Genomic DNA, 25001 nt, shown 5'->3' with positions numbered 1-25001 from the left:
TGATTGGCTGAGTGAAGAGTGACAGTGATGAGCGCTGCGTTTTACTCAAAGTTGAACATGCTTCAACTTTCGGCGACCAGATAAAAACGTTGAGCGCTCAGCGCCTCGGTGCGCTCCAGGCGTTCTAAAAGCGCGGCGCTCTCATTGAAAACAATTGAAAACGCCAGCCAGCAGCGTGAAAAAATGCTTTGGTGGACACACGGCCTAAGTCCGCGATATTTTCTGATATTTTTCTGAAACCGGGTCCCAAAAAGGATAAATCTGAAAACGATCATCTTCCGTTTTCGTGTGTACAGCGAATCCGTATATTTTCTGAAACGGTGATGTCCTCACACTTCGTCCAGCACGGTGAAGAGTTACGGGATACAACTACGGGCACTGGGCATGCGCACATCAATATCGCGTCATTTAATGACCGTATCTGCATTACTGTAAGGGTGTGTTTAGGGTTGGGGTAGGCGTTAATAAAACACATCTGTTAAGTAGCAAATGTATTTATTGTTATTTTATCGTGAGATTTCGCCTCACCTCCGACCACTGCTATACCTCTGCTAGCCACAACTCTTCTTCTGTTTTTAGTGTATTTCTGTGGCAGAATTACAGCGCCACACACTGGCCTGGCATGCAAACTACATCGTTTTAGTCGGTTTCGGTAATCTCGTGTGGACACAGATATTTTTTGAAACAAGGGAAAAAAAAGATCGGATTGGGAAAGCTGTGGCTTCGTGTGGACGGGGCCTGAGTCTTCTAGTAGTTGTGGAAAGTGAAATCTGAATCACGTTGGTTAAATGTTTTGTCCCGTTGCTTTTGGCTCACTATCGGCTTCTCCTCATTCTTCTCTCTTGACTTTATCAGACTTTATGTCTCCACGTCCCCCCGACGGCCTCATAGACAGTAAAGATTGCCTCTGAGCGTCTCCTCCTGTCTATACGGTAATTTCTCAACTGTGCGACAGAGTCGCATTGGTTATGACGCAATCGTTAGCCTATTTTTACAAAAACAGCTTCTACGGGGCAGTAGTGTAAGATACAAGGTAATGGAGCCTTTTATGCATTGTCGTGTTTCTTTAGAAATAAACGATGGACAAATGGAGTCTTTAAACACCTCAGATGTAAAGTTATTCACTGTCAAAGTGACTCAAAAAATGAATGGGAGTCAATGGGATGCTAACAGCAGGTGATGGCTAGCAATGGCCGCCCCTATGGGAGGTACGCTTTCCTGGTGCTAGATTACCCCCTTGACGCAAATTGGGACGCAGCATAAGTGTCTGCAGGTTGAAAGGCCCGTGACCTGAGGTCATCGCTACGGAAACGCTCATCCGACGCGGAACTATTGTGTCTGTGCTCTCACAGGAGGAAATAGTTCCTGAGCGCCGCACGTTTCCAGGGGGAACTTTTATAGGGGGCGGAACCTGAAGGGGTCAAAGGTCACACCAGCCCGTTACTGTGAAGAATGATGAGCTATAAAAGAGGCCGACGATTAAAAGTGACACAAAGCACAAAAATGCGAGCGTGCGTGTGACGCGACAGACCTCTGGAAGGGGAAGCGCGTCTCACAATCGTCCTGAAGTGAAAGAGTTGGTGTGTGTATCAGCTGGAGAAATTAGGCTGAGAAATTAGCCGTGATGAGACGTGACGTCTGTGGGCGGGGCGTCGCTCGCGGCAACAGCTAGCTATGTGTGACATCATCATTGTGATGTTCCTTAAAAGGCCAATTGTGGCACCTGCTCGGACAGAGACCCGTCCTGAAGCCGTACAGGACAGAACCGGACAGATATTCACTTTCTGACGACTACTCTCAAACAAGAATGGCTTTTTCATCTCCTATAAACTTTACTGCTATCCTTATGCTCCTCATCATCACCGTGACAACGCAGGTAAAGGGACGGCCGTCGGCACGGCAATCAGACGCTCAGGTGAGGATTTCACTTCTGACTCAACCAATCGCATGAGTTTGGGGGCGGGACTAGCTGACTGACTTGGCGAATGACAGATCGGTGTTTGGGAAACCTATTTGATAACAGATGCCGCTTGACGGTTACACACTTTAAAACTTTTTTAGATGAGATTGTATAAAAACAATATATATATATATATATATATATATATATATATATATGTACACACACACACACACACACACACACACACACACACACACACACACACACACACACACACACACACACACACATTTATTTACAATCTTTTTAAGTTAGATGTGATTAATGTATTTGACAGCATATATATATATATATATATATATATATATATATATATATATGCATACAATTTTTAAGTACAATCAACTTTTTTTTCAGGATTTTTTTTTATAATTTCAACTTAAATTACATTAAACTGAATTTTTAGTTGAAATTGTTATCTTAAATCTTATATAACCTATGTTTTTTACTTAACTTAATTAAAAAATGTAAAAATAAATTTAAACTGAATAAGTTAATATATAATTAATAATAATTATTCATTTTTTAACATTAAGTTTAAGTAACTGAAATTTAAATAAAGAATAACAACTAGGCTTTTTAGTTTACATTATTTAACTTATTTTTAAGATAATCATGTTTAACATTGGGATTAAATGTTTAGATAGAAAAACTACATTCACGGTCTCAAACTACTTAAATATATATTTTAAAATAAACATAAAATGGATTCTACATATATTCTACATTTCTACATATAATCAACATATTTAAAAGGTAGTAATTTTACATTTAATTCAATTAAATCATTTGAATTGCATCTTAATGTTATAAATAATAAGTTGAATTTATTAATTCTAAATAAATGTAAGGTTAGCACTATCCTACTTTACTTCTGTCTGGTTTAAAGCGAACTATAACCGTCATTCTGCCAGTGACGTCAACGTAAGTCTTAAATAATGTTAGCAAAACATTAGCACAAAAACATCAAACAATATTTATACAGTGTTCATGTAAAATAATCAAATGTTCCCCAAACGTTTTTTTAAAAAACATTTAAAAACCTGGACGTTGAGAGAAATTTCAAAACATTTTCATAATTTATTGGGAGTCAAACATTCGCAAACATTTTTGTTAGCTGGGCTAAATTAAGCCGTTTAGTTTTCAGTCTTATTTTCAAAAAATCTTTAGCTTCAAATCAAAATTTTTAATGATGTGGTTGGCTTCATGGCTTATGTAATCCAGTGAATGTCCCGTTTGCCATTATTGAGCATTTATTGATGTTAGCAGCTAAATATTTGACCGCGAAAATGACGGTTATTTTCGTAGCCTACTGCACATTAGATCTAGCGTCCTGTTCGCTTTAAATCAGACGCACTCAGAGATAAAGACAGTGTGTAACATTACATTTTAAATAATAAATTATATGAGAGAGAGAGTGTGTGTGTGAGAGAGAGAGAGAGAGAGAGAGAGAGAGAGAGAGAGAGAGAGAGAGAGAGAGAGAGAGAGAGAGAGAGAGAGAGAGATGTGTGTGAATTACCTGTGCGTGTGCGTGTCGCATTTAACATTTAACGGTTTTATTGCACAGTTCCAGCCAATCAGAATCGAGTAGTCAGACAGACCAAAATAAAAATCTCTTAAGGAAGACATTTTAAAATCCTTGAAGATGTGGGCAAAACCTGTTGCACACTTGGAAAGATCAGAAATATAAAATATTATTGCTGTTTTAATTTTTGTTTTCCTTTTGTAAAAATGGAGGGTCAAGTCTGCACACAGTAAAATAATATTGTTGGTTTTTGTTGGTTAAACTTAAAAAAGTAAGTTAAAAAATTATTTAGAAAACAAGTAACCTGGTTGCCTTAAAATTTTGAGTGTATTGAAATTAAAAATGTGAGTTGATACAATGAAGGACATTTGTTTAATAAATAGAAACTCAAAATATTATTGTATCTGAACCACATAAAGAATTGATAAATCATGAAAATAGCACAATTTGGCTTCACTGTGTCATCACAAATAAAACACACACAATGACCCAATATGCTTACAAAATCTTTTAATAATATTTTAATAAAGGTTGTCGAATCTCAAAAAATGTTCATTGTATTAACTCAAAAATTGAATTTCAATGAACTCAAAATTTTAAGGCAAGCAGGTAACTTTTTTTCTAAATAATTTTTTACAGTGCAGCGCATTCAGAAATATAGCTAAATATGACATAAATAGTACAAGTAGTATTACTGTTGTATTCCAAAATTGTAATTTTGGTAACACTTTACAATACGGGTGCACTAAAATGCATTAATTTATGCTTAAGTAATGCACAGATAATCATGAGTTAATTATTAATGGCGAACTAACACATTTATTAATGATTATCAGCATTTACATTTATGCATTTGGCAGAGGCTTTTATCCAAAGCGACATATATTGCATTAAAGGTTTTACATTTTGTCATTTCTTATTCTTTAAAGTAATCATTAAATTGTTATTAGTTAAATATGTCATAATGTATTAATTCCTTAATAACATATTATTTTATCTAATAATTTAAAGTAACGTGTTAAATTACCCCAACGGGTCAAAGCCTTCCAGTCGTCTGCTTTAATTAATCATCAGCAGATGATTTATAAAGGTATCATTATGTTATGACTTTACCTGTTGGGACACATGACTATAAATTAAGTAATATGTAATTGTGGTTATGGGTTTTGAATTCATTTTGAATTAGATATTAGTCATGTGCATATAAGTAAAGTCATAACATAATGATACCTTTATAAATCATTAGCTGATGATTAAATAAAGCAGACGACTGGAAGGCTTTGACCCGTTGTGGTATTTGACACATTGATTTATATTATTAGTTAATATAATATGTTATTAAGGAATTAATACATTATGACATATTTAACTAATAACAATTTAATAATTACTTAATCTATTAATCATGTATAATCTTCATTAGTTGCTGATGCAGTAATCATTAATAAATGGGTTAGTTCACCATTAGTTATACATTAACTCATGATTAAAAAAAGAGTAAAAAAAATAAATTTACCATTTTCACATTAATAAGACATAAAAACATCCAGGGTTAGTATATTAAACCAAGGGGCTGTTTACACAACATCGCTTTTAAAACATTTGATGTGTTTTGGACGTTTATTTACACGCTAATGGCGTTTTGGGGGCCTGAAAACAGCTGTGTAACATCGCCATCTACTGGCATGGCAGCAAAATGCAGCGTATTTTTAACCTGTTCCTACCCATAGAGTGTAAAAAAATATATATAGACGTAGTGTGTGTAATGTCACCCATAGGATAATGAAGAGCAGTTCTGAAGCGTAGAGTCTGGCTGGCCGCCACGCACGGATAAAAGTAGACAAAGCGGCGGGACATGGGCGGAGCTTAGGTGACGAAATGACTAACAGACAGCATACAGACAATCCACCTGTCAATCAAAGTGGCCACGCCCTTAATTATGCAGAAGTTTAAAGGGCTAGTTGACCCAAAAATGAAATGTCTGTCATTAACTCCTCCCCCTAATGTCGATCCACACCCGTAAGACCTCCGTTCATCTTCACACACAGTTTAAGATATTTTATATTTAGTCTGAGAGCGTATGCAAGTGTATGCACACTATACTGCCCATGTCCAGAAAGGGAATAAAAACATCATCACAGTAGTCCATATGAGACATCAGTGGGTTAATTAGAGTCTCTTGAAGCATCAGAAATACATTTGGGTCCAAAAATAACAAAAACTACGACTTTATTCAGCATTGTCTTCTCTTCCGGGTTTGTGTTCAATCCTCAAAAAAAGATTCAAACGGTTATGAATCAGCGGTTATGATCGCGTGTCAAACTGCTGAAATCACGTGACATTAGTGATGCGAATCATGAATGTGTGGGCGTGGCCTAAATACGCTCTGTCTCTATACTCTAATATATAATAGAAGCGATTAGAGTAGTTTTGCGCCGCTGTAGTATTTGGGTTATCCAGTTATACAGGAAGTTGACCGTATAAACTGTGTGCAGGTTCTGCAGGATTTGTTTGGGCTGAAGATCGGCTCTCTTCTATTGGCTCATCCAGAGGTCATCGAGGGGTCAGCAGACTCCGCCCCTCTCTTCTCACATGGGCTGCAGTTGCCCCGCCCACCATCGCGCGTGTTTTTGGACGTCCTGAGCCGCCACAGGAAGCTTCAGGGGCGGGGCAGGAAGGGCGTGGCTCGGGGATGCTTCGGGATGAAGGTGGACCGGATCGGGGTCATCAGCGGACTGGGATGCTGACACAACGAGGTACACTTCAAATTATTAAAGGGGTGCTGAAACACATTCTTTCGACGGCTTGATTGCAAGAGAGGGGGGACTCAAAATGTTTCTTAAAGGGGTGGTTAGTGTGTAATGTCGCTGCTTGAGCATAAACAGTATCTGCAAAGTTACAGCGCTGAAAGTTCAATGCAAACGGAGATATTGTCTTTTAAAGTTACGGCAGTTTTTCGCCTACAAAAAAAGCCGGTTTGGACTACAACGAGCTTCTTCCTGGGTTGGTGACATCATAAACCCTCGCTAGCCTCCACAGATGTGACTTCTGCCCGTAATGGGAAGGGGCGTGGCATTTCCGGCAACCTGTGCTTGGCACTTCAGCCAATAAAAACACAGGAAACTACATTTGGCCATCTGACCAATCTAAGACCATTGCGTTTTTCAGAGGGAGGGGCTTCATAGAAGCAGGAAGCAAACGAACCGTTCAAAGGACAGACAGCAGTGGGGAATAAAGAGAGAATAGAAGAAAAATACGGCATTTAAAAAAAAGAAGAAGTATTAAGACATGTTATACTGTGCCTAATAAACACAACCAAGCCGAGAAAAAAACACAGAACCACCCCTTTAACTTAAAACACATTTATTTGCCCATTTGCGTTTTTAGTGTTTTACTACTTACACAATTATTTCATTTGTATGTTATTGTTTTGACTTATTTCTGCATGTGTGTGTGTGTGTGTGTGTGCAGGTGAGCGTGAGGATCATGTGTTTCGTCACACAGACCTTCTCCTGCGAACAGACCTTCTTTTCTGATGCTGGATAATGTTCAGTCCAAATGGCTGTAATGTGACCGTCTGCACAGTTTCGGCCTTTTACACAGAACGCAAAACTTGACATATTTGCCGTTTTAAGATCCTGAGGTTTTCTCAGGTGTGTGTGTGTGTGTGTGTGTGTGTGTGTGTGTGTGTGTGTGTGTGTGTGTGTGTGTGTGTGTGTGTGTGTGTGTGTGTGTGTGTGACCTCTGGCTGATAGTCCAGTCAGTTTTGTTTACCTTGTTTTCCATGTTTGACTTGACAGAGCTTCTGTTCAGGTATTATTGTGAGTGGGAACTTAATTTTTCTCAATATTCTCAATATTTAACACAAGTTAAAACTTGTTTGTGTGATGTCCATAAATGTTATTTAACATTAAAGGTGTTGTTGCTTTTGAACCTGACTGAAAGTGTGTCACGACTCAACAATGAAACTGCACATATTCACAACAGAAAACTATCAATATTACAGTATTGTTACGCTTTATAAGTAACTTTCCAAGAGGGGATATATATATATATACACACACACACACACACACACACGCACACGCACACACACACACACACACTGTATACATTTTACTATAACACTTAGTTTTATATACCTTAACTTTAAACACACAGACACACAATATACATATATATATATATATATATATATATATATATATATATATATATATATATATATATATATATATATATATATATATATATATATATATATATATATATATATATCACCCAAATGTATACACACACACAGACACACACGTGTGTGTATACATTTGGGTGATATAGTGTGTGTGTGTGTGTGTGTGTGTGTGTGTTAGGACACTTTTTTGCCATTGAGATAATATATTTTTATATTGATATAAGTCTTTTAGATAAATAACATACACTTATACGAGGCTTTATATTTAAACAATCGTAAAAAAAATGTAATCTAAAACAGGGGGGACACGATTTAAAATATTAGTTTCCGAATATCTTTCAAATAATATCGTGTAGGTGTGACGTAATGAGGAGGCGGGTCCTGCGCGGGGTCACGTGATACCGCTGCCGTGCAGCTCGAGCGACCTGAACGGAACCGATTCACCGGACAAACCCGCTCCGTTCACCGGCCCAGCGCGATCTTCCGCCTCGCGTGACGCGTTCCAGCTCGGCGGCATCATGTCGGCGGTGCAGCGGATGAAAGTAGCAAACGAGAAACACAGCAAGACGATCACACAGAGAGGACACGTGCAGAAAACCACGGTACGCGCGCTCCCGCGACTCACATATAGACCCACAACATATGGATACACACACACACACACACACACACTCACACACACTACTTATACTTACGCTCACAACATTAACACTCACACACACGCTCGCATAAAATACACATTCACCACAAACAAAACTACCATGTGTTTTGCTATTAGTACCATGTTTTCTGAAATATATTAGAGGTATGGAGTGCTATTTGTGTCAAAAACTGTTTCGCGCAATACATGTGCATGTTAATGCTGTTTTATTTCTGTCGTTTTAATAGCTTTCTTATGTGAATTAAAAGTTAATATATATTTGCATTTTTATTTTCAAGAACCAAAAATAAGGGTTGGGTTTTGTACTTGCACTTATGTTATATTTTAGCTAAAATGTCATTTATAATGTAGAGTCCTTTAATTTATTTGAGGGGAGGTTATGAAAACCATGAATGAATGGTTTAGTCCTTAGGTTAGTCCTTAGGATTCGTCTACGTGCTGCTTTGTAATATTTAAAGTTTTGCAATAATGGCGAGAAAACGAATTGAGAAAAATTAAAAATATGAGTTGCAGAAAAGAACAGAAATAATAGTACTAACACTAGTGGTACGTTTAGATTTTGGCTTACAACAATGGCAGAGTTATATTTTTGTGATATTAAAAGCGACTTAATTTATCTCATTTTTTATTGTATCCGTCCTATTGTTTGTATTGTATTACTGTATATTTTTCTTCAATAAAAGAATCATATACTTGAGGACTTTTTTTGCTTGTGTTAGTTAGCCTGATATAGAGCTGTGGAATAAAAGCGTTTTTTACGCTGTCGTGATGCTGACGCGACAAAATAATAATATAATAATAAAAAACGTGATAAAAATAAAAATAAATCATCAATTTTTTTAAAGGGGCACTGAGTTTCAGTCAAACTTGAGTACCTATAGAGTAGTATTGCATCCTTTATATCTCCGAAAAGTCTTTAGTTTTATTATTCTTATAAAAGAAAGATGGGCTGTACCGAGTCTTTCCGGAAAAAAAATGAACGGATAGAGGCGTATTGTGTGGGTAGAGCTATGGAATCACGAGGCGTATCGAGTGGGTGGAGCTAAAGAATCACGAGGCGCATCGTGTGGGCGGAGCTAAAGAATCACGAGGCGTATCGTGTGCGTGGAGCTAAAGAATTACGAGGCGTATCGTGTGGGTGGAGCTAAAGAATCACGAGGCGTATCGTGTGGGCGGAGCTAAAGAATCACGAGGCGTATCGTGTGGGCGGAGCTAAAGAATCACGAGGCGTATCGTGTGGGCGGAGCTAAAGAATCACGAGGCGTATCGTGTGGGCGGAGCTAAAGAATCACGAGGCGTATCGTGTGGGCGGAGCTAAAGAATCACGAGGCGTATCGTGTGGGCGGAGCTAAAGAATCACGAGGCGTATCGTGTGGGTGGAGCTAAAGAATCACGAGGCGTATCGTGTGGGTGGAGCTAAAGAATCACGAGGCGTATCGTGTGGGTGGAGCTAAAGAATCACGAGGCGTATCGTGTGGGTGGAGCTAAAGAATCACGAGGCGTATCGTGTGGGTGGAGCTAAAGAATCACGAGGCGTATCGTGTGGGTGGAGCTAAAGAATCACGAGGCGTATCGTGTGGGCGGAGCTAAAGAATCACAAGGCGTATCGTGTGGGTGGAGCTAAAGAATCACGAGGCGTATCGTGTGGGCGGAGCTAAAGAATCACGAGGCGTATCGTGTGGGCGGAGCTAAAGAATCACGAGGCGTATCGTGTGGGCGGAGCTAAAGAATCACGAGGCGTATCGTGTGGGCGGAGCTAAAGAATCACAAGGCGTATCGTGTGGGCGGAGCTAAAGAATCACGAGGCGTATCGTGTGGGCGGAGCTAAAGAATCACGAGGCGTATCGTGTGGGCGGAGCTAAAGAATCACGAGGCGTATCGTGTGGGCGGAGCTAAAGAATCACGAGGCGTATCGTGTGGGCGGAGCTAAAGAATCACGAGGCAGCTACTGCATGAAAGCGTCTGAAAGCAGTGACATCCTCAAAGCTTGGAAAAGAAAACGTTACCCTAATAAACCATAGCTATCAATCAGATTCAACTAGTCCTGGGTGATAAAACGATAACGATAATTATCACTATAATTTTCCTCGATAAAACGATAACAACAGTTCGATAAGTAAGGGATAATGTCTACCCAGCCGATTGTTATCGCAGAATAAACCCCTTCAGAGTGATCAGGACCCCGAGGCGAAGCGGAGCGTCACTCTGAAGGGGTTTATTCTGCGATAACAACCGGCTGGGTGGACATTATCCCGCTTATTACACGGCTACTAGTCTCAAATAAATTAGACACTAAATATTGTCTTGAGATTAAATATTTTATTCGCTCTTACGCAAAGCTTCCGCGAAGAAAAACAGTTCCAGACTGCTTTAAGCCTTTATCTATTGCTGCTAAATGTTGAGAATGAATGCTGAAAGGGTTAGTTCACCCAAAAATGAAACCAAGCCTATGATTTACTCACCCTCAAGTCATTATAGGTGTTTATGACATTCTTCTGTCAGACAAATACAATCAGAGTTATATTTTAAAAGTCCAGGCTAACGTTAATCCCAGCAGTAGTTGGAGCTGTTTTTGAAGTCCATTAAAAATGCAGCAGTCCGTCAAATAACGCGCTCCACACGACTCCGATGGGTTAATAGAGCCTTCTGATTCCAATCGATGCGTTTGTGTGAGAAAAATATCCATATTAAAAACGTTATAAAGGAAACCTGCCTTGAAGTCTTCCACTGTAACCCACGGCTGTTTAAGCCACAAGATGGCGCCAGCGTTAAGCACAGAAGTAGAACCGGTCAAGATAACTCGCAGTACCCGGATGAGCGGGTGTTATCTGGAAATAACATACCGCTGGAATGTGCGATTGACCAATCAGAATCAAGTATTTCACAGAGCCGTATAATAAATTCTCGATATAATGCTTACGCGTTATGCGTAATTCTGCGCATGCGTATTGCAGACCGGGCTTCTGGGCGCTGCATCGATAGCGAGCCCATCCGACATAAAACAGAGCAATGTGCAGGGAGTGGACTGCTTATCACAGGTTCACGTTTACCACATGGAATTTAGTTATTAAATGATCGTGTTTCTTCAAAGTTCTTCCATATAACATGGAGCCCAACACAGCGGTAAATCTACATTAACTACATTCACACACAGGCTTATCACCTTGTTAGTTGTAGTGGGTGACTTACAACAAGCTAACGCTACCAAACTATAATCACTTAAACATCGGACTTGTACATCGCTATCATAATTGTTTGTCTTTGGTGATGTATTAATGACTCAGCATCACATGTATCAAAGAGAAATAATGTCATCCGATGTTTAAAATGAATAAAATAAGACTAGACAGCCCTTACTGGAGATCCACAAATACTGAACTGTGCTCTCTCCCGACTAGCCCACTGTTGGTGAGGTGTGTGTGTGTGTTGTGAGATGCACGGTGGACCAATCCAATGTGAGGCAAGAGAAGGGGACTCAAAATGTTTCTTAACTTAAAACGCTTTTTTTTGCCTGTTTGCAGTTTTAGTGTTTTACTTTTAAAATAATGTAATATTGAGCGTTTTTTTTCTATTTCAGCTGCGAAAATCGTTCACAGCAGAACCGTAACGCATCTCACAGCAACGTGTGTGTTACTGAACGATTCAGCGTTTGAATGAACGACTCAATGACTCATTAAGACGGCCACCTGCTGCCGCCCTACTGGAGGTTTTAGTGTCATGTTTAAACATACTTTCCAACATGTCTTATTTGTCTATTCAAAACTACAAATCTCAAAACATTATTTAATGCAGTTGTAATTTTTCAGTGTAAATTATTTAATTTGATTGGTAACAGCCCTTATAGTGTCTTTTTTTAATTTAATGTAGTGATCAAAATTACAAATATAAAATGAAACCTGAAGCATAGCCAATATTTAACAAGATTAGGGGAAAATGACCTTTATAAAAGGTGAAAATATCACAAATTTCAAATGATTCAATAAAAATAACAACCACAAATATTCAGATTTAAATATGTCAAAGCTGATTGAACACTGGTGCGGATATTGCTTCAGAATAAATTATATTTACAACACACACACACACACACACACACACACACACACACACACACACACACACACACACACACACACACACACACACACACACACACGTCGTGTTCCATGTTTTATGGGGACTTTCCATAGGCGTAATGGATTTCATACTGCACAAACTGTACATCCTATCCCCTTACACTGCCCCTGCCCCTAAACCTACCGATCACACACACACACACACACACACACACACACACACACACACACACTCACACACACACACACACACACACACACACACACACACACACACACACACACACACACACTGCCCCTACCCCTAAACCTACCCATCACACACACACACACACACACACACTGCCCCTACCCCTAAACCTACCCATCACACACACACACACACACACACACACACACACACACACACACACACACACACACACACACACACACACACACACACTGCCCCTGCCCCTAAACCTACCCATCACACACACACACACACACACACACACTGCCCCTGCCCCTAAACCTACCCATCACACACACACACACACACACACACACACACACTGCCCCTGCCCCTAAACCTACCCATCACACACACACACACACACACACTGCCCCTACCCCTAAACCTACCCATCACACACACACACACACACACACACACACACACACACACACACACACACACACACACACACACACACACACACACACACTTTTCCGGACAAGCTAATGTTTTGACAAGCTGGAGGACAAGCTTGAACGATTTACTTGTTCGAAGGACAAGCACATGAACATGCTTAATGTCAAGCCCTGTATAATGATATTATTGATATATAGTGTTGAGTAAAAAATGCTGACCACAGTTAAGATTTGAATAAATAAATCTACCTCAGTTTTAATAAATTGTTCACCTGTTTGGGAAGTGTTTGTCATGTTTTGACAGTAAAGGATAGTTTAAAACCACAGTTAACTGTCTGTTTTCTACATCTTTCACTCAGGAGCAAAAATATGCCTTTAAACTTTAAAGAAATTAAGATTTGACATTTATCGTGATATTTATCGATATCGACTGATATGCTAAATTATATCGGGATAATTTTTTGGGCCATATCGCTCTGCCCTAGATTCAACTAATACATATATGATCCAGAATCATATCCGGAGGCTGAAATAAATTAAACAGGAGAAGGAGCAACAGCAGGACGTCCGTCTCTGTGGTATTTAGGGCTGTCAACGAATATTCTAAATTTGAATATATATTCGAAAAGTTTTTAAAAAATGTCTAATATCATAGAAGCTCCCCATCTCTTCACCACAGACAAACCCATGCCCCCGGATACTTGTTTCAGCAGAGTATACAGCTCAACGGGCTGGGCGATATGACGAAATATATCGTGTGGACGATAGAAAATGTCTATTGTTTTATATTAGGCTCTATCGCTTACGCCACGATAAGGCGTTTACGGCAGAATTTTACGCCAAGATGCACCTCACGCCACGGCATGCCCATGCACGCTGCATTACATAAACAAACATGGAGGAAGACGGCAGTAGACGCGGTTCAGACCAGGGTAATTCTCAGAGTAATTATGCCAGACCAAAACACACTTCAGACACAGACGCTGCAGCGGGCTTTTACGCGTGGCACACCATATAGCCATATATTGAAATATTTTAATGGCAGGTGTAGGGATGGGGAAAACTAAACATTTTCTTGACCGACCACCGAGCCTCATTAGCCGGTTGAAACCGGTTAACCGATTAGTTTAAAATATGCTGCGCTATTTGAAATAACAGCCGCGAGAAGCCCCCCCCCCTCCCGCTGCCGCTTCCCTTCCACTCACGTCACTTTTTTAAAATCCCCCACAGCGCGAAACACGAGTCCAGCAAACGCGCCGCCGAGGAGCTTGTTTGTAATCGGAGGACAATGGCTCATTAGTTTCGAAATGGTTTGGTCAAGGTGATCGCGTTGAAAATAAAGGCATTTGTCCAGCGTAAGAAGCTCATTTGAAACATTGCCACGGCTCATTTAAGAAAATGACCGCTCCGAAGAGACGCCGCTTTAGTTCGAGTTAGAGCTAACAATAATAAAGATGATGATCAACACCTTATGTGTTACCACTGAAATGTATACGTAATATATTTCCAAATGTAAGGCCATCTTATGCGGAACGACGCTTCATACTGTCATCTGCCCTGACTCTAACCTCCAGTGTTTACTTTTTGCAAACCTTGTGAGCGCGCAAACCCAAACGCTGTGACCTCGCACCAAATGTTTTTATTGGTTTATTAAGTACAAACAGGCGAGTTATGAAAAATTGAGTGCGAGGGATATGTTCACTTCACACAAAAAGATTTTGGAATGAGACGGCAAACTGTAGTAGCGTTTAGTCCACTGTCTGTAATAGCCTAATTTAGAGATCACTTTTTTTTTTTAACCGACAACTTTGATCGGTTAACGTTGATACGGTCAAACGGTCATCGGTTAACATCAGGCAGGTGTTAACTTTACCAACAGTCTTGCTTGAAAAAAAGGTTCTAAATAAAATAAAAATGTAGTCCATACTACCTTTATTTGTTTTGTATATCATTTCAAACTGCATTTCCACATTGCAATTTTGTATAGACTATTCATAAACTGAATTAACAGAAAAATTGCTATATCGTTATGCATATCGTTATCGGGATATCAAATGAGCTATATCGGGATATGAAATTTTGGCCTTATCGCCCAGCCTTAAGGTATATTGTGCATATATTACAAAGCAGTCAAGTTGTTTTTGGCACAAATGAGACCCCATACACTGAAACTTCTGCATGTGTTTGATCAGTGATGATGCTCTCCAGTAAGTGATTAGGTATATCGTGCAACACTAGTATATATTACATTTCATTACATATATTATATTGATTACATATATTTTATTCTGCAGCGTGTGGTGAATGAGGAGAAGTCTCCTGTGGGTCCTTGGCTCCTCGCACTCTTTGTGTTTGTGGTCTGTGGCTCAGGTGAGATGAGAAAACGGCTCCGCGTTATTACAGCGGTTACAGGATGTGCTCATTCATCATCACTCCCAATCACACTCGTCAGCTCTATTGTTGGATCTATCGTTCTATCATCGCATCTATCATCATATCTAGCGTATCTATCGTTGTTGCATCTATCGTTCTGTCATCGCATCTATCGTAGCTATCATTGCATTCACCCATCCATCCATCACTTATCCATCCACCCATCAATCATCTGTCCATCAACCGATCTATCTATCATCAACCCATCCTTTCATTCATCACTTATCCATCCATCCATCCATCCATCCATCCATCCATCCATCCATCCATCCATCCATCCATCCATCCATTCATCCATGCATCCATCCATTCACTCACTAACCCATCCTTCCACTCATCCATCCATCCATTTACCCATCAATCATCTGTCCATCAACCGATCCATCCATCCACCCACCCATCCATCCATCCATTCACTCACTAACCCATCCATCCATGCATCCATCCTTCCACCCACCCATCCATCCATCCATTTACCCATCAATCATCTGTCCATCAACCCATCCTACCATCCATCTATCCACTCACTAACCCATCCATTCATGCATCCATCCATCCATCCATCCATCCATCCATCCACTCATCCTTCCATCCACTCATCCTTCCATCCATCCACTTACTAACCCATCCATCCATCCATCCATCCATTCACTCATCCTTCCATCCACTCATCCTTCCATTCATTCACTTACTAACCCATCCATCCATCCATCCATCCATCCACTCATCCTTCCATCCACTCATCCTTCCATCCATCCACTTACTAACCCATCCATCCATCCATCCATCCATCCTTCCATCCATCCACTCACTAACCTATCCATCCATCCATCCATCCATCCATCCATCCACTCACTAACCCATGCATCCATCCATGCATCCATCAACCCATTCTTCTATCCATCTATCCACTCACTAACCCATCCATCCATGCATCCATCCATCCACTCATCCTTCCATCCACTTACTAACCCATCCATCCATCCATCCACTCACTAACCCATCCATCCATCCATCCATCCATCCATCTTTTCTTTTTAGAAACAGGCTTGAACTCACACAAACTAACATGAGTCACAGGCCAACATACAGTACTTCTACAAACAAAACCAAGGAGACAACATAAAATAAGCAGACAAAACAAATGATGCAAATGCAATATTATAAATAAAGTAAATTAATAATAATAACAGACAACATACAAAAAGAACACTTATTACAATAAAATGATGATGATGATAACATTAATATTTGAATCCAACCAGGCGTTTAGATGTAACTTTCAAGTTTTAATTACTCTTTGTGCAGTTTGTGTCAACACTGAACGCCAGAACACAGAATCAGCTGTAGTGGGAAACATTATATTGGTTTGTTGTTTCCACACCGACTTTGAATATGATCCGTCAGAGATGCTTTATCTCAGATCTCGCTGATGTTTCAGTCCAGACTTTCCACCTGCATGAATAATACCATGGTGTTTATTTACATCAAGTCTGATTATTCAGGATATTTATATACTGCACATAATAAGACCGTTGTTTTCACAGATCTTTATATGTAAATCCTACAGCTAAAATAATGTTACTGGTACGATTTAAAGATTTTTAAACAAAACATTTGGACTCTACAAACCCAATTCCCAAAAAGTCAGGACACTGTACAAATTGTAAATAAAAAAGGAATGCAATAATTTACGAATATCATAAACTTATATTTTATTCACAATAGAATAAAGACAACATATCAAATGTTGAAAGTGAGTCCTTTTGAAATGTCATGCCTAATATTGGCTCATTTTGGATTTCATGAGAACTACACATTCCAAAAAAGTGGGGACAGGTAGCAAATAGAGGCCGGAAAAGTTAAATGTACATATAAGGAACAGATGGAGGATCAATTTGCAACATGATTGGCCTCTCAGAGTGGATGGATGGATGGGTTTCTCAGAGAAAAATTGCTAAGAGTGTCATCATCATCATCTACATTGTCATCATCTACAGTGCATAATATCATCCAAAGATTCAAAAAATCTGGAACAGTCTATGTGCGTAAGGGTCAAGGCCTGAAAACCAAACTGGATGCCCGTGATCAATGCTGCAGGACAACCCAAGTATTTCTTAGCACTGAGTTGCATGAGTGCGTGTGGCATGGGCAGCTTAAGCCTAGTTCAGACTGCACGATTTTCAAACTCGTCGGGTCACTGCTCTTTTCACACTGCATGACTATCTGGGGTATCATTCAGTCACTGCTGTGTTCACACTGACCGATGGTTTGACGACAGAGGAGTTCACACTGCGAGACTTGGAATTGTTATTAAAAATGATAAACTGCACAAAGTTTGCTTCAAATTGTATGTGCGCTGATTTGTGGAGAAAAAGAAAAAAGATTATGGCGGAAGAAATTGTTGGAGAGACAGAGGGAGCCAGGATTGTGTTCTGCAAAAACAGTTTGAGGTAAATAAACAATTTTGTAATGTGCTGTGGCTGTGGCTGGATGTGCAAATGTTTGGCCTTTGTTTCCGTTTGATAGAATTGTAAATATATCTATTAAAATACTGATATTCTGCTCTATAACTCCTCCCTGAACCTCCCGCTGCGCTGTATCTCACTCTCTCATTGGCTGTCGGTGTAATTTTCAGTCAGAACGCAGTTCACACAGCAGGAGTTTCAATCGCTGACAGCTCCAGATATTTAGCATGCCAAATATCTCACCGGCGTCGGCGATTCTCTCTGATCGCCTCTTTGATTATTCACACTGCGGGATTGTCACTCGCGTGCACGAGCCTGTGATCTCAGGCATTTGTCGATTTCACAAAACCTGTCGGCGACTCAAAATCGGGGCAAAAATCGGGCAGTGTGAACTAGGCTTTATTCATCTGGAAAGGCACCATCAATGCTGAAAGGTATATCCAAGTTCTAGAACAACATATGCTCCCATCCAGACGTCGTCTCTTTCTGGGAAGACCTTGCATTTTCCAACATGACAATGCCAGACCACATACTGCATCAATCACAACATCATGGCTGCGTAGAAGAAGGATCCTGGCGCTGAAATGGCCAGCCTGCAGTCCAGATCTTTCACTCATAGAAAACATTTTCCGCATCATAAAGAGGAAGATGCAACAAAGAAGACCTAAGACAGTTGAGCAACTAGAAGCCTGTATTAGACAAGAATGGGTCAACATTCCTATTCCTAAACTTGAGCAGATCGTCTCCTCAGTCCCCAGACATTTGCAGACTGATATAAAAAGAAGAGGGGATGACACACAGTGGTTAACATAGCCTTGTCCCAACTGTTGATGCCATGAAATTTAAAATCAACTTACATTCAAATACATTTCCTCAGTTTAAACATTTGATATGTCATCTATGTTGTATTCTGAATAAAATACTGAAATTTTAATCTTCCACATCATTGCATTCTGTTTTTATTCACAATTTGTACAGTGTCCCAACTTTTTTGGAATCGGGTTTGTAATATATGCTCTCAGTTTTTCCTTATAAAATAATAATAATTTCTTTTTCCAATAAAATATGCTCTCTTTGGGTCACATGTCATGTTTGCATTGCTATCGAGAGTTGATCCGGCTTTAATATGCGTCTCTCTTTCGCTTGTAGCCATCTTCCAGATCATCCAGAGCATCAGGCAGGGGATGTGAGCGCCGTCTGAAGCCGCTTGCATTGATCATCCATGGAGTTCATTTCTTCTTTGGTTAATCTCTCTGTGTGTGTGTGTGTGTGTGTTGAGGATTTTTTTGTCTGTGACTCTGTTTTACGATGCGTGTAATTCTTCTTTGTGCTCCTCATGAAGCTCTGATTTTAGTTTTATTGTTCAGATACTTGCTTTTTAAGTAAACAATAGCTATGTTTCCATTTAAAGTTGCGTATTTAACTTGGAATCATTTGCGAATAAAGAAGCGTTTCCTTCCCAACAAAATCATCACTTCCTGGTGCAAAATATCAGTAATAAAAAATGGAAGTTGCAATTGAGCTCTTTTGTCCTCCATTGTTATTAAATCTTTCATCAATCGTGTGAGAAGATTCTGGAGGGAATTAAACCAAATCGTTCTGATGAAAGACTCTGACTCCAAACCAACATTGGAGATGTCGTGATGTGATTGGTCCACTGGTGAGTCCAGTTATCCAATTACCGCCTCTGTTTAGACGGTTATTTATTCGGTAAAAGCGTTTCCATCATAGTTCATGGACGTCTGGTCGGATAAAAAAATGCATTTTTAGAATTTATGTGTATCTTGGTGTTACCATCCAGCGTTTTTATTAAATTATTTATTTATTTATTATGTGACATCCCAAAATGTGCATAGAAAAAGTTTGTTGGAAACATTGCTATTTATGATATTTTGTATGAACTCAGAGAAATGGCCATGTGTAAATTCAGACACCAGTAGCCATATGAATCTGTACCTCCGTCTCTTACAGGAAACTGATGCTGTGTAATAATGATTTTATACAAATAAAAGATATTTTCTCTATTGGTGAAATATGTGTTTTACTTTTAAAACATATTGTGGGCATCTCTCTCTCTCTCTCTCTCTCTCTCTCTCTCTCTCTCTCTCTCTCTCTCTCTCTCTCTCTCTCTCTCTCTCTCTCTCTCTCTCTCTCTCTCTCTCTCTCTCTCTCTCTCTCTCTCTCTCTCTCTCTCTCTCTCTCTCTCTCTCTCTCTATGCGCGCACTCGTGTCCAGCGGGCGCACGCTTTGGTGACGTCAGTGGTGTGAAGAAGATGGCGGCGCTCGTGAAGGCGGAAGGTAAGTGGCGGAATCCGTTGCTGTTACTATTACGCGTTAATGACAGCACGCGAGCAGCCGTTAATCAGAACCCGTTCGTATTCCCGGTGCGTGTTTCTGTTACTCCTGCATTAGTGTATCGTTTTGTGTGTTTTTATTCCGTTAACTGTGTGTGTGTGTCAGTCAGTCAGTGTCAGTACGGGGCCTCGGGGTTTGTCATATAAATTTATGTTTATGAATAAAATAATTCAACTCATTCAGGTAACGTAGTTTGGTTAGGTCCGGTCTGCGTCAACAGTCCTGTCTGGACATAGCGTGTGTGATTGTACTATGGGTGTGTGTGTGTGTGTGTGTGTGTGTGTGTGTGTGTGTGTGTGTGTGTGGAGGAAACGTTGCGTTTATTGCTCTTACAAAAAATACCATGGTATAACCTTGTTTTGTACACGGTCATAATTGTTTAAATACCGTGGTGAATGTGGTAATCGTTCAGTAGCATTATCTGATGCCATAGTACCTTGTGGTGGGTGTGTGAATCACACACAGGACCATGTAAACACAATACACGGGCTAATTAAAGGTATTGATCATTAATGCATGCTGCTCATCATTAATCTAGTCTGCAATATTTTGAAATGTCATGAAACTTGAATTTTCTCAGCAAAAAAACAACATTTTGACATGGTTTCATATGGTAATACTGATGATTTTCATCTTCTAAAATCTACTGACTACACTTTTGGAAATGGATTATATCATATATTATGCTATCTATATATCAACATTACATTATATTAAAAGGAACTTATAAATTGTCATAAATATTACATCATGTCTGATGACAGTGCAGTGAGGCTTTTTCCCGTGTGTTAATTAATTGTAGGCGGGGCTATGCTGAATCTAGAGTGCTGATTGGAGGAAAAAGTTTGTTGTTGTTTGAGGAATCTTGTATGCTGATATTTCCAGATCTGTGTGATCAAGTTTGTGAAACTGGTGTTCTGGCTTATAAAACGCATCCATTGAAAAAAGAACATGTATAATTATTTTGAAATACATATCGATGCGTTATTGTTAAGGATGCCGGATATATCTGCTGATATATTTTCGAAAGCATGAGGAATGCTGAAATTATATTCAATTTAATACTAATTAATGTTAAAACAAGTTCAGAATAGGCGCGTTTTCTCATGTAAACCAATAGCTAATCCGTTTAGGTTAGGGATGCCTGATATATCGGCAGATATATGTTAATTCTTAACGTTCGTATTATCGGCCCGATACGAAAATTTGTCGGATATATAGAAGACAATAAATAATGTATTATTTCCTTCAGCTGAGGTACTTCGGATGCGCACTGTTCACCATGTTGGTCATGAATTGCTTGAAATATGATTTAAAAGGAATATACAGTTCCAAGTGCAAGTCTATCATCGGATACATAAAGTTATAATGAGAACATCATAATTGTGTGTTTGGGACATGGACTTTAATGCTGAGGCTTGTTTTTTGTAGTCAAGCTCTTAAAGACTATGAAAATTTGGATTTAGATTTATCGGCCAATATATCGAATATCAAATATAAAGAATTATCGGTCATCGGCCAAAATGTTAAAGCTACACTGTGTGTAAAGCGGTGTAAAGGTATATGACCATCCAGTGAATATTAATTTCGGTTCCTCTCAATTCTGATTTCGTTTTAAAGGGGGGGTGAAACACTCAGTTTCAGTCAATCTCATGTCAATCTTGAGTACCTATAGAGTAGTATTGCATCCTTCATATCTCCGAAAAGTCTTTAGTTTTATTATATTTATAAAGGAAATATAGGCTGTACCGAGTCTTTCCGGAAAAAACCGAGCGCCTGGAGGCGTATCGTGTGGGCGGAGCTAAAGAATGACAAGCGCGCAAAGCGGTGACGTCCTCAAGCGTGGAGAAACCGGAGAAACCCATCTATCTCAGCTAATACAGATAATGATCCACAATCAAATCTGAGGGAGAAATAAATTGAACAGGAGAAACGGCAACAGCAGGACGTCCGTCTCTGTGGTATGTAAGTTACTGTATTTAATGGCCTCTCCACATTTCTGTGTGTTTACTCGCAGAGTATGAGGACATGATTCGGTTTATGGACTATTGTATGCGACTAGACCTTAGAAGTAGCAAGCAAAACGGTTTTGCACGTCAGAATACTGTAACGTTATACAGAGAACAACAATGGAGTAACCGTTAGCGCATTTGAATGATGAAGCACGCGATCGTGTCGTTTACTGATGTTTACTCACGCGACGGTAGCCAATAGCAGAGACATTTGAAGCAGTTTAAGTTAACTCACCGTCGAAGCTTTATCGCTGGGACCGCTCCGTCAAAAACACACTTCTTTGGTATGATTTGGTGAAGTCCTGACAGCAGTGGCGTGTAAATCCATTTTGAGACGCAACTGAAACGATGTTGTCAAGCTTCCCGTCATTTCTGCGTTCAAATTGGTTCAAATGCAGCGCTGCCTTCCCGGAATGCTGTGCTGAAGCGTTGAAGTCGCTCGACGTCACCCATAGGAATAAAGTGGAGCGCGGCGCCGTTCACGGACGACTGGATCTGCAGCTGAGAGACTGTTTACAGCGTGCTCTAGTCACGCGCGCGCGCACCCTTCCGGGAGAAGAGCCCGTACGGCCCATACAAGGACCTTCCGCTCTTATTAACGTCAAATAGACCCATACTCGAAAAAAACTCGCCGAAACTTGTGAGAAACCGGAAGGAGTATTTTTGACACAGAAATACTCCATCAAATGTCCAACTTTAGTTTTTGAAACTTTGTCTATGTTTAGGATGGGAATCCAAGTCTTTAACAGTGGAAAGAGCTCAGTATGCATGAAACAGCATTTCACCGCCCCTTTAACTCCTACAGTGGTCGACCAAGATTAACATTAGTCGATTTAGTCCAAGATTAACATGGCAGTCCCCCTCTTCACATTCGACACGGTGCCATCGAGTGTTAAAACGTGAAAGGCGAAGCTTGAATTTACGGATATGTCCCTCTTTGGCTACTGTACTTTCAAGATGGAGGGACAAAATGGCGACCGGCATTCGAACCCCTCACCCGTATGTATTTTCAATGGCATATTATAAACTTACGAGAATACTTTATTACTTGAAAGAAGTAAATATACATTAATGAGCACATATATTTTTGAAAGAACTACCGGTAAGTGTAGCTAAGAATAAACAATATCATGGTGAACATTAGGGATGGACCGATCTGATACTCAGCTTCGGTATCGACTCCGATCCGCCATTATTTGCCAGATCGGGTATCGGACAGAGAGGGCTGATCCAAATCCGATGAATGGGCCTCATTCATGAAACACGAGCAGAACAAATTTGTGTGTAAATCGTTCGTAAAGTCGCTCTGACGTAAATATTCGGATGCACGAAAATGTTCGTATTTTCAAAATGTTAGTTGGTACGAAAGAAATGTACACCTGCTCCCTACCACGAGTAAATGGTGCGTAAAACATTTGAACATTCTGTGATCTAATTTAGGCAAACTTATGATATTGCATTTTGATGCACTATGTAGGGCAGGCCTAGCATAATAATATTTCAGGAGTTGACTTGCCCGTCTTTTTTGTTTTGTTTTGTTTGTACTGTTTAACGTTGGGCAATAGGCAGTGCTCGTCACTGTCATTTTTTACCAGGCCGTCCAATCACAGTGGAGGAGGGGCGGGACAAAAACTACACCGACCAATCATCCCACTTGTACACCAACCAAACAACAACAATAGAGAAGTTAATACTGCTTTTACTGCCTTTCTAAATTCAGTAATATTCTTCAAAATGAGATACTAGTAACACATTACTGCCATGGATATTCTGCATCATAGCAATCAAAGTATCTCGGCTGGAAAAACGCTGCCCTTGCAAAGCGCTTTCAAGCGCCACCAGCTGGCCGTTTTCAGAAGAGCACCAGGTGTTTAGCTGGCTAAAACATGCTTTGGTGGACACATGATCATTTAATATTTATAGTCATATGGCCAATTAGTCTCTTCAACATTTATGCAAAATCCTGGAGGCAAACCTGAGAAAGAAGTCCAGAAGAGTCCACAGCATTCCTGGCCATGTCATTTGCATTTGTAACTCATGGGCGGGGTTTATGCTAATTATGAATAAGCGTGCACGTGCATCCTATTTACGCGTGTTTGGAATTCACTAATATACGTTTAACTAACGAATCCGTGGTATACAAAGCGTTTGTGAATCTGGAGGAGAGTTTTCGTAAAGGTTAATTTTACGCGCAAATTATATTTACGAAAGTTTCCTGAATGAGGCCTAATGTTCTGTGTTGTTGTTAAAGGGTTAGTTCACCCAAAAATGTAAATTCCATCAATAATTCCTCTCCCTCCTGTGGTTGGACAGCCGTCAGACCTCCGTTCATCTTCACACACAGATGAAGATATTAGTGTTGAAATCCGATGGCTCAGAAAGGCCTTCATTGATACCAATGTCATTTCCTCTCTCAAGACCCATAAAGGCACTAAAGACGACGTTACAAAGCCCATCTCACTACAGCGGCTCTACAATCATTTATGAAGACACGAGAATAGTTTTTTGCCCCCCCCAAAAAAATGAAATACCGACTTATATAGTGATGGGTAGGGATGGGAAGAAATATCGTTTGACAAAATTTCGCGATACAAAACGTGACGAAACGCAGCGAGGTCGAAAAAAATGGATCGCGAAATAAAGATAGATGGCACTGCTGCATGATTTGCGTAGTATATAAATA

At 39.9% G+C, this 25001-nt stretch overlaps 3 protein-coding genes across 3 annotated transcripts in view; all 3 read left to right on the top strand.

Moving 5' to 3' along the window:
- The first annotated feature begins 1582 nt into the window (after positions 1 to 1582).
- nppcl2 (natriuretic peptide C-like 2) lies at positions 1583 to 7426 on the top strand. The gene is made up of 3 exons (XM_067447132.1): positions 1583 to 1915; positions 5984 to 6244; positions 6960 to 7426. Exons 1-2 carry the CDS (start codon positions 1808 to 1810, stop codon positions 6233 to 6235), a joined length of 360 nt encoding a protein of 119 aa, XP_067303233.1. The 5' UTR covers positions 1583 to 1807; the 3' UTR covers positions 6236 to 6244; positions 6960 to 7426.
- A 615-nt stretch (positions 7427 to 8041) lies between these two features.
- Positions 8042 to 19975, top strand: zgc:85858 (uncharacterized protein LOC405879 homolog). Its single transcript, XM_067445428.1, has 3 exons — positions 8042 to 8282; positions 15345 to 15420; positions 19101 to 19975. The coding sequence occupies exons 1-3, from the start codon at positions 8199 to 8201 to the stop codon at positions 19139 to 19141; spliced, it is 201 nt and encodes a 66-aa protein (XP_067301529.1). The 5' UTR covers positions 8042 to 8198; the 3' UTR covers positions 19142 to 19975.
- Positions 19976 to 23983: 4008 nt separating this feature from the next.
- Positions 23984 to 25001, top strand: part of camta2 (calmodulin binding transcription activator 2) — a 75515-nt gene continuing 74497 nt past the window's right edge. Inside the window, 1 exon segment of the mRNA XM_067445326.1 lies at positions 23984 to 24004. The gene's annotated coding sequence lies outside the window, so the exon portion shown is untranslated.

The sequence above is a fragment of the Pseudorasbora parva genome, chromosome 6, assembly GCF_024679245.1.
Source record: "Pseudorasbora parva isolate DD20220531a chromosome 6, ASM2467924v1, whole genome shotgun sequence".
NCBI lineage: Eukaryota > Metazoa > Chordata > Actinopteri > Cypriniformes > Gobionidae > Pseudorasbora > Pseudorasbora parva.
This window is presented reverse-complemented; position numbering and strand designations above follow the sequence as displayed.

Coding starts and splice junctions, on each gene's coding strand:
- nppcl2 (XM_067447132.1), top strand. CDS start 1,808: ATGGCTTTTTCATCTCCTATAAACTTTACTGCTATCCTTATGCTCCTC. Junction 1,916..5,983: donor CACGGCAATCAGACGCTCAG/GTGAGGATTTCA, acceptor AACTGTGTGCAG/GTTCTGCAGGATTTGTTTGG.
- zgc:85858 (XM_067445428.1), top strand. CDS start 8,199: ATGTCGGCGGTGCAGCGGATGAAAGTAGCAAACGAGAAACACAGCAAG. Junction 8,283..15,344: donor GACACGTGCAGAAAACCACG/GTACGCGCGCTC, acceptor TTTATTCTGCAG/CGTGTGGTGAATGAGGAGAA. Junction 15,421..19,100: donor GTTTGTGGTCTGTGGCTCAG/GTGAGATGAGAA, acceptor TTTCGCTTGTAG/CCATCTTCCAGATCATCCAG.